The 19,538-nt window shown below is 40.8% G+C and overlaps 1 protein-coding gene across 1 annotated transcript in view; it reads left to right on the forward strand.

Annotated features, from left to right (window-relative positions):
* Nucleotides 1-333: 333 nt before the first annotated feature.
* TRAPPC11 (trafficking protein particle complex 11) overlaps nucleotides 334-19,538 on the forward strand; it is a 41,224-nt gene continuing 22,019 nt past the window's right edge. Inside the window, exons 1-14 of the mRNA XM_019534666.1 lie at nucleotides 334-436; nucleotides 1,106-1,327; nucleotides 2,917-3,086; nucleotides 4,026-4,096; nucleotides 4,779-4,893; nucleotides 8,078-8,177; nucleotides 9,364-9,437; nucleotides 11,285-11,381; nucleotides 12,174-12,307; nucleotides 13,286-13,433; nucleotides 14,864-14,957; nucleotides 17,436-17,515; nucleotides 17,604-17,682; nucleotides 17,768-17,822. Of these exons, the coding sequence (XP_019390211.1) occupies nucleotides 1,124-1,327; nucleotides 2,917-3,086; nucleotides 4,026-4,096; nucleotides 4,779-4,893; nucleotides 8,078-8,177; nucleotides 9,364-9,437; nucleotides 11,285-11,381; nucleotides 12,174-12,307; nucleotides 13,286-13,433; nucleotides 14,864-14,957; nucleotides 17,436-17,515; nucleotides 17,604-17,682; nucleotides 17,768-17,822 (1,421 nt within the window). The 5' untranslated portion in view covers nucleotides 334-436; nucleotides 1,106-1,123. The remainder of the gene's footprint in view (nucleotides 437-1,105; nucleotides 1,328-2,916; nucleotides 3,087-4,025; nucleotides 4,097-4,778; nucleotides 4,894-8,077; nucleotides 8,178-9,363; nucleotides 9,438-11,284; nucleotides 11,382-12,173; nucleotides 12,308-13,285; nucleotides 13,434-14,863; nucleotides 14,958-17,435; nucleotides 17,516-17,603; nucleotides 17,683-17,767; nucleotides 17,823-19,538) is intronic.

Genomic DNA, 19,538 nt, shown 5'->3' on the forward strand with positions numbered 1-19,538 from the left:
GCCCCCCCCCGCAAGTTCCTGCCACCGCCCGCCCTCAGGTCGACCCGGCAGCACACGAGCACGCAGGAAAGCCAAGCGCATGCGCACACACCAAGCCCCACCCCGCCGCTCCAGTTCCTCGGCCAGGCCGCTTCATGGATCGCCGATTGGTCCCCGTTCCACCTCGCCGGGCCTGCCCCCTCCCTCTCGCGATTGGCCATTTTCGTGGCCCCGCCCCTCGTGCTCTCCGCGGACTGTCTCCATGAGCGCCAATGATGGGCTTGGTCGTTGGGTTGGTCATCGCCGATTGGCGCAGTGGTTTGTCAATCGGGCGCTTGGCGCTTGCTTCCGCAGGGGAGCTGCCTGGCTCTCCTGGCCCTTCTCTGCTGTCCGCAGTGGTGCCGGCGCCGGGTGGGTTGGACTGGGCCTGGCGGGAGGAACCACGGGCGCTCAGGAGGTGAGAGCATTGCCTAGGCCCCGGGGGTTGCATTTGTGTCCCCCCGGCTGCCTCCTTGGCCTCGTGACTGGGTCCCAGCCCCGGCGCAATCTGAAGGCCTCTGCCCTGGAGCTGAGCGTGCGCGGTGGGCTCCTGCTGGGGGCTTGGGGAGTATCCGCAGCTCCGCATCAAGCCCTAGGCCAGGGAGTCTTGGGGGCAGGAGACTTGCCTGCCCACCCAGCCCAGCAGACTTGACGGTTGAGCTCTGCTCAGTCGAATTTGGGAGCCTGGCTGTTGGGCTTTGGCCCATTCAGCTTGGAACTGGTCTGGCTGTGAACAAGATACAAAACAAAAACCTCTCTGGGTGTCTTCAGTCTGGGTTGGAAAGAAGCAAGAGGTGAGGGTTTCCCAGTGCCATCTCTCTTCAGGGAGCAACCCCAGTCAAGGGTTCATCAAGGCCTTCATTGAGGCTTCTTAAAAACAAAACCTTCTTAAAAGAAAAAATGTCAGTGGCTGAGAAATGCCTGCATCTTCCGTGTTCCCAAAATGCATTTTGCCTCAGTGGAGCAGGCCAGCCTCTTGCTTGCAGAGGCCAGCTTGCTTTCATTAGGAGAACGATGGCTGTTACGTGTGGTCAGGAACTGCTTGCTCCGGAAGTGGTCTGAAATATGTGGCACTTCTGTATTTCAGAGTTAAGACGAGCTCAAGATGACCCCAACGCAGTGGGACTTCCCTGTGGAGTTGTGCTGTCGTCCTATGGCCTTTGTAACCCTCACGGGCTTGGATCTTATATACAATGCTGTTCATCGTGCAGTCTGGGATGCATTTTGTGCTAATAGAAGAGCAGATCGCGTCCCGATTTCTTTTAAAGTACTTCCTGGGGATCATGAATATCCCAAATGCAGAACAAAGGTATAGTCCAAAGTCAGTCTATCTATCTCATTAAAAAAAAATTCAATCTTATAGGAGATATCAAATTCCTATTGTAAAACACTTGCTGTTTGTGATTACTCTGTGTAAAACTTTACTACTACTTTCTGCTATGTGGAAGGCAGGTAGAATCTCTGCTGAGACCATATTTAGCACAGGCCTACCTGTGGGTGATTTCTTAATCTGCATTCAGGTTGGTTGGTTTTTAATGATCTGTTGCCTATGAATAGCTCAGTGATATCATTCCCAGGAGTTAGTGCAGGCTTGTGGGTGCCTATACATGAGCAGACTTGATTAATCATGTCTGCTAGAGCATGGCAATTGCTGTGCTCCAGTAGCATCCTGCGGCTCTTATATCCGTGTCCCCTCACTTCAAAATGTCAGGGGAGCACTTTATCTAAAGCCCATTCAACAAGCTTTAGATAAAGCGCCCCCCCCACCATTTTGAAGTGTGGGGGCACTGATGCATGAGATGCTTTGGGTGCCTCTGTCCCCATCCTGGAGCATGTGTATAAGTGCTCTGTGCATCTTTTTAGAAAAGATGTTGACTTGGTCCTTACTTATGGTCTCAACAGAGGTTCTGGATTATCTCTAGACTATCTTTTTATAAGCCTTATGTCCTTCAGTGGGTTAACTGCTTTGTTTCTCCCTTCTGATGTCTTCAACCCACTGTTGCCTCTCTTATCAGTCCTCTTCCCATGTCCTTTCGCTGTCCTTATATTTAAGTTACTTTATTTTTCCTCACTTGGTATCTTTCCTTTCTGCAAGTACATTCACAGCATCTGATGAGGTAGACAGTCACCTATGAAAGATTATAACTTTGTGAAGGAGTTGGTCTTTGACGTGCTACCCTGCCCTGCTTTCTGCCTGAATTCACATTAACATGGCTCTCTCTACACTGTAGTTAAGTGAAATCTGGAAGCATTACATGTTAAAGTCATAAATCTGTAACTTGGACAATATCCGAACTCCAGCTATTCAGTTTTGACTGAGTGAGTTGCAGTAGAAGATTAGTATGTGTAGCCTACTTACTGTGCTGCAGAAGGAGTTAGGAAGTACTCTCAAAGTTTGGCATGTGATAAGCAGCATAGTCCATACTAAGGGCTGAGAACTAGACACCAAAAGACCTGGCTTCAGTTCTCAAATTTTGACTTCTTTTTTGCTCTACAAAAAACTGGTTGTTTATATTTTTTGGGTTTTTTTTTTTTTTATTTTGCACAAAATGATTCCCTAAGTGAAGAATATAACTTTTTATCCCTGGACGTAATCTGTATTTTAGTATCGTCTTCTTTTTCTCTCCTTCTTGTCCATCCACTCCCATCTCGGTTCCCTTGGATTTCAAAGGCTTCTGTTTTTATCTAATGTTCCAGTGACGTTTGTCTGCTTATAATACTAGTTGGTTAAATATGATGGCTAAATGAAATCGTAACCCAAAGATAGCAAATTGGTTTCAGTGTAGAGGGCAAGGTTGTTGGATAAATGCATCCTCAAGATCAACAATATACAAAGACTTCCCAAATATGGCAACTCTTAGTTGTGACTGATAACTGATTGTTTTTAAACAATTTCAGAGGACATCTTATGAGTGGTACATTCCAAAAGGGATACTGAAGACTGGTTGGATGAACAAACATCTGAATCTGGTACCTGCACTTGTGGTTGTGTTCTATGAACTGGACTGGGATGAGACACAATGGAAAGAAAAACAGTCAGAATGTGCAACTAGAGTTGAAATTGTCAGGTACACTTTGTGTTTGTATTGTCATCCAGCTGAAACAAATCAGCACTCGGGTATAGGTTGCACAGTACTTAAACTTGCTATACAACAGTTTAATCTCTTTTCATAATTTCTTACATTTCTTGTTTCTTGTAATAATTTTGCAGTGGCCTGCCTTGGGGCCCCTCTAGATGTACAGGTGAAGGCGTGATGGGATCTGATGCACAATCCACACAACTGCACTTCCTGTCACGCTACACGTGCATGGCAGGAAATCTGATGCGTGATCCCACAATCGCATCCCATCACACCTTATTGCTGGTGCAGGGGGAACCCAGGTCAGCTGTGGACTTCCAGCCACAGGAATGTACTCTTCCTCTGACTGAGACCTGGGTCAGCTGATGGGACTTCCTGCCATGGGGTGCACCTGACCACAAGTTCTGTTAGTGGTATGATAGGACTCGGCCACAAAATTATTACATGGTTTTTAATGAAATAACTGTGGGGCTTATTCCTCATTTTATTGCATCATTAATAAATTGAAATTATGGCTGGGTTACAACTTAAGACATGGTTAACTGGTTAATCATGCCTTAAGTGTAGTGTGTGACAAGGGCCTTGGAGATAAAGTGGCTGCAACTGAAACTTTGCTTTGAATATTTAAGATGCAATTAAATGGCTGTAAGGAAGTCTTATTTCAGAAGGTAATTTGACAGAGTTGTTTGGGAATTGCCTCTGCTTAATTCTTGTTGGCTAAACTTGTTATTAACAGTTCAAGGGTTGTAGCATCTTTAAAGAGTAGAGAGAACATTTTCTTCTGTGGTCGATCTATGTGACATTTTATATCCAATCTTTTAATGCCTTTGTGTAGACTGATATTTTTTTGTTTTGTTTTGGATTTTTTTTTTGTTTTGGTTGTTTAAAACCACAGGCTGTCAGTTTGACTTTGTAACTCTTTTTCAGGCAGAGTTTGCAGGGAAGAAATACAAAAGTTGCTGTGGTTTTGATTCAAAAGAAAACACCCTTGCCTCCAGGTACAGAGAGAAATCTCCCACTCCCCTACTTTGTCATGCTGAAACCTGTAATTAAAGGGAGTTATTTCCTTGCCTTAATATTGACAGATTTCTTTTTTCTGTTTCAAGCACATAACTCAGATGTAAACATGTAGAAATAAAATAGCTCTGTTACATGGAATTATGAAAACTCATGTGACTAAGTTCCTTTCTTTTTCTTACAGCTCTAAAAGTCACTTGGACTGAATTAAAGAAGTAAGAGTGTTGTTAATTTTGGGCAAAGCATTATTTTTCCACCTAGAATACACCAACCGGCTGTGGAAGTTTTTATTAGATATATTTTTTTCAAAATAACCACATGGCTAGCACTGAATATATATCTATTAGAGTTTTATTCAGTAGAACAGCTGAGAAACTGAATTGCCTCCAGAAAACTTGGGTAATAAGCCAGCAATACATTTTGTAAAGAGTTATGTATTGCTCTTTACAAATGTATTGCTGGCTTATTACCCAAGTTTTCTGGAGGTAATTCAGTTTTTCAGCTGTTCTACTGAATAAAACTCTAATGTTCTAGGTGAAGTGTAAGGGAATCCATCTTTTTGTCAATGTACTAGATTTTTCTATATTTTGATGGTTAGTTTTTGAGAAGAATATTGTTTAAATTGTCTCTGAGCTGATGTTTGTGCTGTCTCAACTTCCTTAGGGGAAGATGTTATTGCATCAGAAAGAGCAGCAGCTTTATGTAATGCTTGTGACCTCTCTGGAAAATCCCTGTTTGTGCTGCCGCATACTGATCATCTTGTTGGATACATTATAAGGTAGGTGATTTTTGGTAAAAGTCTTTTTTCCTCTATAGTGTGCATTTTGTTCTTGGGTTGCTTTTTTTCCCCTGAGTGTTAAGGAACATTAGTTGATCTATAGTGGATGTGTGAGAGAGAACTAGAGAACTTGCATTACAGGAGACGCTCACCGTTCACAGGGGATACGTTCTGGAGATTCCCGCAAATGGCAAAATCCGCGAATGTCAGGAGTGCAGAAGCAGTAGCAAGCACAGAGCTCCCACAGATGCTGCCGGTGCTGGCAGCAGCAGGGGGGTGGGGTGGGGAGCATGTTGAGAGCATGTGGGGAGGGAGCGTGAGTTTGAATATTTGAATCGGTGAATGGCCAGCATTTCCTGTACTCACATTTTATCTGTTGTTGATTCTTCAGCATGGTGGGGAGAGTTTCAATCCTTAACTGTTTTACTCTCTTATATTAAGTTAGAGATGTCATCTCAAACATTGTTCTCTGCTTGGCTTCATTTTATTTTTTTTAACATGCATTTTATTTCTCTTGACTATCAGTATTTCTAATAAATTTCTATTTTTATTCCCTTGGACATGAAATTTCTGGCATCTTGTCAAGATATTTGAAAAATAAAAGTTCTTTTTCCTTGGTTTTCAAAAATTAGAATGTCTAATTGAATTCCATCAGGGCTTATTCATATTTGCATTAGTGTTTTAGTAGAGATTTTTTCATTTAAATTGTTTATTACTTTGAAAGGATTATGTCCTAACCTTTACATAAAACATTTTCTGTCTAACATTGTGTATGGACATAATCATATATTATTTCAATGGATTAGTAATTGTATGGTTAGAAAAAGAAGAAAACCTGTGGGTTAACAGTGGCCAAAATAGCCTTAGAGGCAGCGTCCAGAAACGCGTGAACATTGGTCTCCCCGCTGCTACTTGTCCCCGCTGCTACTTGTCCCTGGGAAATGCTTGCACCCGGCATGCTCTGGAGCACAGCAAGTTACCAAGGGTGTGGTAGAAGAGGCTGGAGCCAGCAACCGCTAGCCCTGGCAGCCTTACCTTAGGCCCTAAGTGCTTCCCAGGGCTGCAGCTATGGCAGGAAGCCTGGCTGGCAGCTGGAGCATGGCTCCAGCTGGCTAGGCTCTGGTTCTGGGCAAGGTAGCAGCACGGGAAACATCCACGTGCAGTGTGCGGCAACGCAGACGGGTCTGCAGCACCATATACCGCATGTCCACGCTTGTCTGGACACGGCCAGAGAGCCTGTTTGCAAAATGCAGAAGGGAAATAATCATTTGAACGACTCCTTCTATTTTGCTCACAGCTAGAAAGAAACTATTTGACATTCACAGAGATTTATTTTTATTGTTATCAAATTAAAGGCTAGCAAATTTCTTTAAATTTGCTCCTGACTTTAATGTATTTCATACTAAGTTGTATGCTTCAAATATGATTACATCCTGGTATGGGAATTTTAAAAGTCCCTTCCCTTCTTATGCATAGAGTAGGGGTGAACCGATAGAGATTTTTGGGACTGATACTGATAGCTGATTTTTAAGGAGGCATATCATCTAAAACCAATCTGATTTCTGATACGAGCCCAACATCTTGGAGAACTGCGTGCAGGTGGTAAGTCTGGTGTGGTGGAAGGGGTGTGGCAGGGCAGATCAGGGTCCCTGCAGTGAGGGAGGAGTGGGGCTGGGGCAAGTGCTGCCCAGCCAGGGTGGGATGGGGTAGGATGGGCATGGGACAGAGCCACAGCTTGTGCAGGGGGGTGGGGGACAGCTCTTGCCGCTGTGCACTGCTTGTCTGGGAGTCTCTGATCCAATGCTCACCTGGCGGCTCCTGCTGCTGCTTCTGGAGCTGCATGGGGCTCTTCCCAGCCCACCGTGCCCTGTGCAAATCCAGAGGCACGTGGTGTACGTGTGTGTGTGTGTGTGTGTGTGTGTGTGTGTCCCATGCCCTCCCAGACGAGTAAGCAGGAGCTGCTGGACAAGCAGGTGAGTGCCAGAGCAGCTGCTCCCAGGTGAGCAGCCCGTAGCAGTGGGAACCATCCCTGCCCACCTCCACCCGTGGATGAGCCGCAGCTCTGTCCTATGCCTGCCCCAGTCCCACCCCACCCTTACTGTTGGGGTGTTGATCTGCCCCCCCCACGCCCTGTTTTCCCCTTCCACCATAACAGACTTGCCAGCTTGCACGTAGCTCTCCAGACTGCTGGGCTGTGTTCCTCGCTGCCTATATGCTGCACTGCAGCTGTGCGCACATGAGCATTTATCGGCCAAATTATTGGCCACATCAGGCCGATTTCTGATGCAGTCAGTTTTCTTTATATCAATGCCAATCCGGTATCGGACCGATTTTTGTATTGGTGCACCTCTAGCATAGAGATATGGGTATACCACTTCATATCACTCTTCCTTCTTTAATGTTTGGATGCTTTGAACATATAGGAACACAAACGTGCTAAATATTTTTATCTATTTTTCTGTCTTTAAAGGTAAAAGTAGAGACTGTACCTCTCTGCACTGACTTTTTTTTTTCTTTTTTCCTCCAGCCTTTTTTCCGTATCATATCAAATATAAGTTGTTTGTCTTTGTTTTCTAAGCCCATCGCTCGCTTGTATCTCCCCTTTGATTGGGCCATGGTCCTAGCCACCACTGTTTTTCTGTTATCACTCTTTATGCTTCCTTCCATTCTATGCCTTGTGCCTGGGAGAGCCTCCCTTTAAATATTGGCAGGGCTAGTTCATTATACTTTTCTAAATCATCCCTTAACTCACCTTTGTTATTATTTTAGAAAGTAAAACTTAGTCAACCTATACACTAGAAGTTCTACCTGTCCTGCTGTCCAGTTTTTGTCTTGCTTCTTTGTGCTCCCATCTGTCTCTTGCCTCATGTTTAGACTGCATGCTGTCTAGGGCAGCAGCATGTTGTTCTGTATTTGTACAGCACAGTTTCCCTGCGATTGCTAGGATCCCAGACAAGTAAAGTAATAAAAATAATTAATGCAAGTATCACAAAATAGTATCCCTAAAAAGCTTATCTTTGTTCCTTTTTTTTTTGTTAATGATTAAAGTTGCTGTAAATTGTCAAAATTTTAATTTGTGAAGGATTGGTGCTCAAACTGAAGTTCTTTTCTAAGGCCTCTTGAATTCTCTGTGTACTGAATGTGTTTCTATAATGGGGCTAGTCTGAATTATTTTCTTTTACAGATTAGAGAATGCCTTTTATGAGCACGCTCAGACCTACTACTATACAGAAATCCGAAGAGTTAAATCTCACAAAGAGTTTTTGAACAAGACAACACATCAGGTAAAGCTGCTCCTGAAAACAGTTTAAGGAAAAAAGTTGATGTGTCTATTCTGATTGATGTATGTTCAAGTAAACTATTCCTGTTTTTACATATTATTGCCCATTTTTTCTCTCATAGTCATTTTCCTACTTTTCTAAAGGGTGAATTTGATTTCATATTCTTTTGAAGACAAACTCTTAATAAAAAAATACTGTAGAATGAAATCTAGACTTACAAGCTGAATGCTTCCATGCGTCAGATCTTGTAGAAGCAACTGAAGAGCATAGAAACAAGTTTCAACCAGCTGTTTTCTAAAATTGGTGCTACTAGCTGGTTTAAGATATTCCAAAATGCAGGGTCCAAATACTATGTGCTTTATTGCAGTTCATAGAATTAGTAATATTGGGAGGTCACAAACTGATATTTCCTGGGATACCATCTAAGAATTATGATCTAAGCAGATTTTAAAACAGTGGCTAACAAGGATAAGGAAAATTTTGAAGCGGTCTCTGTGTTTTTATATATATATAAAAAAAAGAACAAAAAACATCCCCCACCCCCCCGATGCTGTCTAAATCAGCAGGTTGTAGGTGGGACTCAAGCCCAGATTTCTGTGATAAATTAGTTCTCATTTGTTTGTCAATTTACCAAATATTTCTCTATAGAGACAACTTTGTGTTGCAGCCACTGACTTCATTTGTTTTGGAACACCAGGAATGAGTTCTTTAAGCACACAGTTGTGCCCTAAAGCAGGGGTTGTTAACCAGGGGTATGCATACCCCTGGGGTACTGGGGAAGGCCCTAGGGGGTACATGTGGGTGGGTGGGGATGGGCAGCAGTGCTCTTCTGCAGGCTGCACAGGTGCCACCCGGCTGGCCGGATGCAGAGGGAGCAGGGGAAGCTCGCATATGGCTGCCACCACCACCCACAAGCTCATGCTGCTGCCACTCCACATCTGTCTGCATCGGTTCTCCTCCCCACCCCAGCAGTAGGTTAGGTTTAACAGAGGCACCATATGGTATAGAATGCTATTGAGCAAGTACTACTGCCATACTTTTTTCTTAGAGTGTCTGCTTATTTTATAATCTGCAAATTTATAAGTAATCATCATCATATAAACTAGCATCTGTGACTTCTTTATATAGAAATTAGATATTCACATTTATAAATGTATTCAGTTAAACGTATATTGGTTATGTTTTGCAGCTTTTATTTGTTAGGCATCAGTTCAAAATAGCTTTCTTCAGTGAGCTGAAACAGGATACGCAGAATGCGCTGAGGTAAGACTTGTATAAAATTTGTTCTTTCATAATGACTTCTGCTGCTATTATAACTTCAAGACTAGTGAAAGTAAAACAGATCACATAGTTTGTGTTTCTGAGTTCTTTCCAGAAGGGGAGAAATTAAGCTTGATTTTTATTTATTTTAAGTATTTTGAAGAGAATTTTTGTGGGGAGGGGTTTCCCTTGCAGTATGATGTTCCATTTTCTCATACTTTTAAAAAGTGTTTCAGTGGACGTTGGTGTAATGTGTCTTTTTAAAAGACAAATAGTTTTTATGGTTGTCTGACTGACTTGGACAAGTATTAATCCCACTTCTTATGTATATGACAGTCTTAGCCATTTTGCATACACTGTACCAGTTCTGACTTCTTCCCTACCAGCTACCCTCTGTTCCCTCAGCATACTTCATAAAAGCAGAACACTAGCTCAGATCCCAAACTAGTCATACATTAAGTTAACTTTATTTTCTGATTGGAATTTTATGGTGTCTTCCCCCCTGCCAAAAGCTCCCCAGCCCAGGGCAGGCAGCGTCTTGGCTCTGGCTTTGGTCCCAAGCCGAAGCCCATCACCTGCCCTGGGCCATGCTCAAATCTGAGATGCAGCTTTTTTTTTCCCATGGTGACTGGGGGATAGGCAACCTAGCCTTCAACTTGAGTAAATACAATAAATGCTTCACGGAGCATTAATTGTTCCACTCCTGAATGGCATCCATCTGTGAAACCTTATATTCCACTAAAATAACTCTGCATCTTTTTCCGTGTTTGCTTTAGTGAATATTTAGAAGAGTAGGTTTGCCAGTTCCACCTGTCTCTTTGAAATGGTCTCAATTAGCCTCTGAGGATCACCTTTCCACTGAGAGAGAGCAAGGGATAGAACAGATGACTTCTTATCCTTTACTAGTGTTGCTTTCCAGTAGCTTTGTATTAATAAATCAAACAAAATATACAGATTGGTCAAACTATAAGTATTTGCCTAATATCAAGTATTGTGCTTTATACTCTGGATTGGGGCAACAGACTTGATCATTGGTGCTTGGTTAAGTGTTACCATGAAGTGATATTCCATTGTGTATCTTGCTAAGGAAAAGCATCTGAATGAGTACTTATAACATCTAAAACAGGGGTGAGCAAAATATGGCCTGTGGACTGCATCCACCCTGCCAGCTGATTTAGATCTGACCTACTGGCAGACACCCACCGGTGAATTGTATTTGGCCCTGCCAGCAGCTGTGCTCTGCATGAGGCTGAGTCCTGCCTTCACCGTACACACACCCTTACACCTCCCAACCACATACCACCCCCACCACACATCCCCTTACTCCTCCACACCCAATATACAAGCAAACTCCCCCCTTCCTCAAAAGGAGTACTTCCTGGGCGAAGCGAGAGACTTCTAGTGGCAAATCTAACTAATATTTTATATTAGTAGAATATACATATCTTCTGACTTGTGTTTTATCTCCATGTTACTAGTTGTTGGATTTCAAACTGTGCTAATATTTAAAAATATATGTGCTTAATACATTTTTTCAGTAGCATGTGACACTATAACATTAGTACCCAAGATTTTTTTTCTATTTTATGTTTAGTTTTTTTGTCAGACTTAAGCAGGAAAGTAGCCTTTTTTTTTCTTTTTCATTGTTTCAAAACAGTTAATTGAAACAATCAGAAAAATTGTAACAATGTTTGCTTGAGGATGTAAAATGGTAATGTTTGTGTAAATTTTTTTCTGCCAGAATTTGTATTTTTTTTTCCTGAGTAGCAGTTGTTTTTACTTTGCTTAAATAACTATTTGTTTAACATTCTGACTTTTTTTTTTTTTTAAATAAACATTTCACATTTTAGGAACTACAGAACAGCTTACAACCTAGTGCATGAACTGAGGGCTCATGAAACAAATATGTTAGAAATCAAGACCATGGCAGGGTTTATAAACTACAAGGTAAGTCATCCTTGTTTTAGTTTTTTACAGACTTGTACATTTCAATAATCCAAAAGTATCTGAATAATCCAATTGAAAAAGATTTAAGTATTAAAAATTCCTTTTCCATCGCCAATAGGAAGTTAGCTTTAAATTATTACCTGGCTTTATATTAAGTTCAGATATTCTTTTTGGATCTAAAAGCTACCTCCTAGGTAGAAGCTGTGCTCTGCTGATTTTTGTTTTGAGGTGCTGTTGCATGTATGTGACACACAGGTGTTTTGAAGTGAGTACCTTTAACTCCTACTCAAATTCAGTGGAAATAAACTGTGCATTTTGAATTCTAAAAGCATAGATCCTTTACCTTCCATTTTAAGAGGAAGAGGAGGAAAAGCCATTTAGATTGCTCTGCTGGGTTAGCAGAAATGTTGTCCTAATTAATTTAAAGAAAAATGTTCTTAGAATCGGTCCTCATCAAGATAGGTCCTAGAAGGTTGAATAATCTGGTGCTATCTATATGTTCTCTCCGAAGCTAAGCTTACAATTCCATGCTATTCCTAGGATTGTGTGGTGTTCAATCTAGCGGTTATTGTCCATTGTCATCAGCTCATTCTCTGCAAAAAGACATCAGTTGGTCATAAGTATTTAAGTTACTTATGTCCATGCATATGGTTTTATCTAGTCTTCATTTTACATTGTCTGACTTGCTGAATCTTGTATAAGAATTCACATATTATATTTCAAAGTTTGAATTTAAAAAGTTTTAAAATCCTTAACTCTAATCAAAGTGTTTGTCTTATTTCATCCTTGTAGATTTGTCGCCTCTGTTTTCAGCATAATACACCTCTGGACGCAATTGCTCAGTTTAGGAAGCACGTTGACTTGTGTAAGAAAAAAATAGGGAGTGCAGAGCTGGCTTTTGAGCATGCTGCCTGGATGTCCAAACAGTATGTGTTTACTAACTAATACATAAGCTAGAACAGAAATATGATTTTTTTTCACAAGTCCTCAGTTTGTATGACTAGAGAAATAATAGAATCTTGAGTTTCTTTCCATGAAAAAATGCGGAGGACCAGTGGCAGTTTAATACTACCATTGCTCCCCTGCTGCCAAATTCCCAAATCCCTGAGCGATACCCGGTCCCCCTGCAGAGCCATATCATGGCTGGGCCACACCCTCTTCCCTCTGCATGGCTTGCTTGGGGCCAGGCCATGGCCTCTTGTCTCCTGTCCCTCCACACACAACCAAGTCATTTCCCTGAATACCTGGAAGGGGGCCAGGCCGCTCCCCCTCTTTCACTGCAGGACTGTACCATACTGCCTTCCCTCTCTCCCCACTAGTTGCTGAACCTTCAAGCCCCATTCCCCTGCATGGCTAAATCAGGCTGCCCTCTGCCCTGGACTCTGAATTGGGACCACTGGCCTGATCTGGCCCACAGATGGACTGGGCACTACCCATCTGGCTTGCTGGGCAAAAAGATTGAGCACCACTGCCTTTAAATAGCCCGTCTAGCTTTGTTTGATAAATACCTGCCTGGACTTCGCAAAGATGTCCAGGGTCAGGTTCTGACAGGCTCTGGAAGTCTAAGGGAGTTCCAAATCTGTGGAGCAACTGCTGAGACTTACCCTCCACACACACGGTTTCTCCAAGGAGACTTGGCATATCGATGGTACTTGTAGAAGTTTGCCTTCAGTTGACCTGGGTATCTGCAATAGAGCATAAGAGAGAAGGCAGTCCTTTTAAGTATGTAGGGCCCAGATTGTGACACTGACATTGCAGTTTGACAGTGGCAAAATCACATTGTTCAAATCTGTGTATTATCATACTTTTACTCTTGCTGCCTTTATTGTGTGCAGTTGAGTTTTAATCTTATGCTCCCTAGTTACATTTACAAGTAGGAAAACTAATCTTTCTTCTTGTTAAAGATTTCAGGCTTTTGGAGACTTATTTGATGAAGCTATTAAACTAGGGTTGACAGCAATTCAAACCCAGAATCCAGGTTTCTATTACCAACAGGCAGCTCACTATGCACAAGAGCGGAAGCAGCTAGCAAACATGCTCTGTAACCATGATGTAAGTTGCAGATGGCCAGTTGGCTAATTTTTGTTCTAAATCTCTGTTTATTAAAGCTTTACGGCAAATTAGACCAAAGCAAGTTTTATATATGTGTTGGTACGAGTGGAAAGTGAATTGCCTTAGTCTCTATGGGTGTCTTTATACATACTCCAGCTGGTGGGGGAGGGGGGAGTGGGTAGGGGTGAGCCAGGGGACACCAATGAGAGCAGCTCAGAGGAGCCACTCTAATTGTAAAGTGCCCACAGCATCTTGTGTATTCAGCATCCCATGCTTCAGAATGGTGGTGGTGGCGCTTTAAAACTTGTTGAACAAGCTCTAGCCAGTGCCATTTTGAAGCACAGGGATGCTGAATACACGAGACACTGAGGCTGTTGGAACATGCTAAATTAGTGTCGGATCCAATGTCCTGCACATTTTACAGGCACCCTGAATTTGGAAGGGTTGGCTATGAATGTATAAACTAGTCTTCAAGTTGTACTACATGATTTCCGCTGTGAATCAAATTTTTGGTGGCACGGAGTTCTGTAAACTATTTCCTAAATTGTCAAGCAAGCAACATACAGACAATTGGCAGAGAAGTTGTAATGAAAGAACCTCGTGACATTCGTCCATAGATTTTCATGTATAATTAGATTTACTTTAATACTATCTTGTTACAGTATTGTGAAATAGGGCTGTGCGAAAAAGCATCATTCTGTTTTGACGGAACAGTGTTTCATTTAGAGTTTTGTTTCATTTCAAAAGCACTGTTCTATTTCGTTTTGTTGAAACTCTTTTGCTGTTTCAATGTTTTGCCCATAACCAGTGCTGGGAAGATCAGTGCTGCTGCTGGCCCCAGTTGGCAGCACCAGCCTCCTGTCATCTGGCAGGCAGATCAGGGGCTTGCCCGCACACCCCGGGAGGGCTGCAGGGACTGTGCCGGACTGCTTCTGGAGGTGCGGGCCTCTGATCTGCCTCCTGGATCACAGGAGGCTGGTGCGAGCATGAAACAATTTTGGAATCGAAACAGCTGGCGAAGCTTTGCACAGCCCTATTGTGAAATAGTATATTGGATTCCTGTTAGTGCAGTTGGATGATCTAATTAGGAATTAATAGGAAAGAATGGATCAATAATTGCTTGTAACTGCAACTTTTTTAAAAAGAAAAGTATACACTAAAAACAAATTAAATCTAATTGGCTTTTGCCTTTACACTGTGTTAAGCAGTCCACTTTTTCCTCATGGAAACCCAAGTAACTGAAATAAGCTGTTTTAAAAAAAAGTATTTAACTTCTAGCCATTTGTTTAAAATACTAAGTTCCTACTTCTTTCTCCATAAGTGAGTCTACAGTACTTATTTTGCTATATACTGAAACATGAGGTCAACTTTTTTTTTATATATTTTATAATATGAACCATTTTTCAAGGCTATGTTTGCTGAATTTACAGTCTTCTGTGACATATCCCAGTCCGGATCCGCTGGAAACTCAATCTGGAGTGCTTGACTTCTATGGACAAAGATCATGGCGGCAAGGAATACTAAGTAAAAGCTTTTTCCTGTTTTTAATATCTATGGAATTCAAACAAAAGGATTTAAATCTGCAACCCTGGTATAATTCTGGATGGGTAGGCACTGCATTTGTCCAGAGCTGGTTGACTTCAAAATTTTGAGGAGTTGTGGGATTGAAGCATTACTTGGTTCTTTTGGTTAGCAATATAATCTTACACGCAATGGAGAAAATGTGTTCCTAGAATGTTACTTGGAACCATCTTTTCTGCTTTTATGGATTAACGCATCTAGGTTTTCACTACAGATTTGGTCAAAATTTTTAGTTCTAGTGTAATAGAATACAAGTAGTGCATAAAAGTATGAAATTGGTTCTATAGCTCTTACTCATGTGAATTTTTTCCCTGCCCCATTTAAACACCTGTGGGAATGATTGCTGTTTTACAAATTTAATAAGGTCAGTTACCTTACTGTGTGCTGCCTTTGAAATTCTCTTAAAGAAGATCAAAAGGAGGCTAGACAACGTAGCAACTAGAGATATTGTAGTCAGGTGTGTGACTGTACCTTATATGGACTTAGCCAAACTAACTTTTCATCTGGTTAGTTTGGAACAGTGAAACCACAGTAGCTTGGGATACATTCACAAGTTTGAGGTCACCAGGCAGTCTTGTAAATTTTATGCTGAAGTCTATGCAAATATGCCTTCATGGCTATTGGTAGCTCTGCTAGCAAAATTATACCTAGTTTTGTGTATTTAGAAGTCACATCTCTTATTGCAATGTAGAATGAGCTAGAAGATGGAGGGAGAGATGCAAGAAAGTTGGTGTTAAGCCCATATATAGAGACCATAAGGTAAATCTGTACTCTCTGTAAAATAATCATGTCTCTTGGATATCAAAGTATATTTGAGATGAAAAGGTGAATTGCTAGATGTGAAGTTGTGAAAGATCATTGTAGGGGTTCAACTAACAGTAAAAAAAACATTCAAATTTTCAAATTTCTGACTCACAAGTCTGAGCTTATGCATGAACATACATGCATGACCTTGAAATATTTGCATTATTGATTTTGTCCTTTGGTCATGTTTACACCATATCAGATGGAAAACACTCATGCCCACTCATTCCCATTCTATACCACTGGATATGGAAAGTGTCATGTCGTTGCTGTTAATGGCACATCAAGACACCCAAGACTGAACCAGAGAATACTGCTGAGCATTGTCTAAAAATCAGCTTCTTGGTATTTGGTGTGTATGGAGCTGGGCAAGTGGGCAGTGTTTTCAGGCTGATGCTCCTCAGCACTGCAGTGTACGGCAGATATGTCTGTCTTCTCAATAATCCTTTTTACTATATAGTGGTAGATTTAACTTTTGGATAGCACAGCTTTGCTGTCCTCTTGAAATGTTTTCCATCTGATCATTAATACATTTTGAAGAGTGAATTGGCTAGATAACATTTGAAAATAGCAGTTGGGTTTGTAATCAAAATAATAAATATTGCAGGATTTCGAGATTAATAGAAACTTTATTACCAACTGTGGGAATTCAGCATTTGGTCTTCCTGCTATAGGTAATAGTCTTGTGAAATAACAGAAATAAAGCAGGGAACAATATTTTTTGCATTGCTTTAAGTAAGTGATTCTCAACCAGGGTGCCATGACAGCATAGCATGCCTTGAGATCCTTTGAAAGGTGCTGCAAGGCGTACAAGCACGATTCACAAGACGAACAGGATTTCAAATAGGAATCCATAATGTTAAAAACATTGTGATCTGTTGTGGTCTTTCTGAGTTCTTTGCAACAGAATTGCTCTGTTGTTTTTATGTAGTCAAAAAAAGAGTGAAAACTAAGCATTTTTCAAAGGGTGCTTTCTGTCCATCAAGGGGTGCCTAGAGTCAAAAGAGGTTGAGGGCCACTGCTTTAAATGCTAATGTCATGAACTATTGGTGGAGAAACACAGAACTGAAGTAGTCCTTTTTTTAGAACTAGCGAACAGGAACAAAGCTGACAGTGCTAGAACAGTTAAGCATCTTTGCTATGAATTCAGAAGTAAATTCAAGTCTTTCTCCAGGCTTGTACTAACGGCCCAAGATGATGCAATGGTGAATGGCTAACTACCTGCTTGAGGTGGGAATCAATCAAGGTTGCAGGACATGATGCTAGTCGCATGTCTCCCTTGTCTGCAGAGATAGACATGCCTTAACCATTCTAGCCTGGTGGCATTTTGGGCTTGGAGGACCTTTTGACTTCTTTTTACTTCTATATTTGGATTAATGACTTGGGCCTTCTACCACAGTTCACTTTTAAACAGCAAGAATTTCTGCTCCAAAGTGTTCTTTATAGAATAGAGCTAGGTTCTCAAAATACAAACATTCTTTTTCCGAAGCGATAACAGTATTAAGAATGTGAGCGTGCCTGAATTGGAACTGGCAGTATATTTTGAAACAATGCAATAACTTCTTTTGGGACCGGACAATATTTTCAATTTAATGGATTTTTCATTGTCCTATGCAGGCTTTGATCTTTCTGATCCTGAAAAAGAGAAGCTGGGAATTTTAGCTCTGCAATTGAAAGAGAGAAGTGTTCTTCACTCGGTAAATATTATTCTAAAACCTACTTCTGTGTTCTAATATGGTTATTAAGTATCTCTCTCTTTAACAGCATTTTTGTTTTATCTGTTAGGAACTGATAATCACTTTGCTGAGTAACGCGGTTGCACAATTCAAGAAATACAAATGTCCAAGGATGAAGAGTCATTTGAGTAAATATCAGTTATCAAACTCATCTTTTAACATTTTTTGCAATGTTTTTCAGTATTGACAGTTTGACTTCATTTTTTTTTCCAGTGGTTCAGATGGGAGAAGAGTATTACTATGCAAAAGATTACACTAAGGCATTGAAGTAAGTACGTTATGAATGCCACTTCTGTGCTTTATTTTTCTCATTTTAAACACACATATTTATATACATAGGATTGTATTGGCAATTTCATTCAAGGCCTTTCTTGTACTAGATATGGTCTGGGAGTAAATTTTTGAGTTTACAGACACCTGGTGACTGAACCATTTTGTACTCTTTTGCTTCTTGGCTGAAACCTAAACATTGTTCCAGTTTGGAAGTTCCTTCTGAAGGAGAGCAAAACCCAGTCAGTGAGCAAAGGTGGCAAAATGGAACAGTCTGATATTGTGAATATTTCGTCTGATAACTGCAAAGAGAACTGTTATCTTTCATACAAATCTGGCTCTGCAGAATGCAAGAAATGCATTTAAAAAAAGGATTATTTGTATGTTGAATAAATTAGAGAAGGCAGTTCTATATTTAATATTCAAAATAAAAATAAGTCTTTACTTAACTGTTACAAATCAAAGAAATGGAAAAGCTATCAGAAGCTTGTCACCTCAGTATGCACTAAAGCTAAACGTACAATTATTTTCTTTTATGAACTTCCTATTTTGCATTTAATTTCTTTAATTTTTTTACTTCACGGGGGAACGTGGGGAAGAGGGGAAGACGATGCTAAAAGTAAGCATTGTAATTAATCTGTTAAGGTTTGAAGATCACAGTTTCTATGAACAAGAGAAGGCAGGTTGGCTGAGAAGGATGTTGTCCTAAGTTTACTTTTCTTTGCTGGAAAAGATCTTTTGAAGGGCTTATCTCATGGGGAAAAAAATTACTTTATGTTGATAAACTTAGTAAAACCTAATTTTAATTTGAACCTATCCCTCAGTATAAACTAAAGCCAAAAAACTGCTCTTATATTGGAATTGGGGTATCTCTACTGGGAGCATAACTATATTAGTAAATGTATGGCTTTGGGTATACTAAGGAGACTTTCTGCCTGCGTAGACTTTGTTTTTTCTGTTTAGTGTGAAACTTTCCTAGCACTAGTGAAGATGAACTAGTGTTACAATGGTGGTAAGGGTTGGGTTTTGGGGGTTTTTTTTTGTTTTTTGGGAGTTTTTTTTTTTTTTGTGTATCCGTTTGTTTTGGGTTTGGTCTGCATGTCTGTTGGTTTGGTGGGGGTGGTTTTGAGGTTTTTCCCAAATTTTCCATAAGATAGCTAACTCCTGTTATGGTAGAAGATGAACAGTTCTTAGCAAAAAAGGACAAAAGTTTTTAACGAGAATTTAAGAATATATGCAATACTAAAATTTGGGTAAGACCTTGTTAAACATTTGAGCCATGCCTTCTTTCTGCTGATTTCTTTTTTTCCTGTCCTGGATGCCAAGATGGTCAATTTGAGGATTTTTACTGTTGGTATCTTTCCTGAAAATTGTCCGAACTTGAGAATGGTATATCTATTCCAGGGGTTTCCTTCTTTCCAGGATGTGATGAGTAGATTCTGTATAATTTTTATTGTCGTTTTATGTTCCTGAAGTGCCATTTAAAATGAAAGGGCTATTTATTGCTTTCAGTAATCACATTTGCCATGGTTTTTTCCACTCTGTCTAGGCAAAATTAATTAATGAAGTAACCCTCCTTTCTAAACCACGGTGTCTACTGCCTAATAGAAATAATGCCTCTGTCTTTCAGAAGGCTCTTGGTTTACTTTTTTTGTAAGAGACTGAAACTAGCTTACTACTTAATGTCAAAAGTTAGTAACAGATGTTTTGTTTG

The sequence above is a fragment of the Crocodylus porosus genome, unplaced genomic scaffold, assembly GCF_001723895.1.
Source record: "Crocodylus porosus isolate Cpor-Errol unplaced genomic scaffold, CroPor_comp1, whole genome shotgun sequence".
Lineage (NCBI taxonomy): Eukaryota > Metazoa > Chordata > Crocodylia > Crocodylidae > Crocodylus > Crocodylus porosus.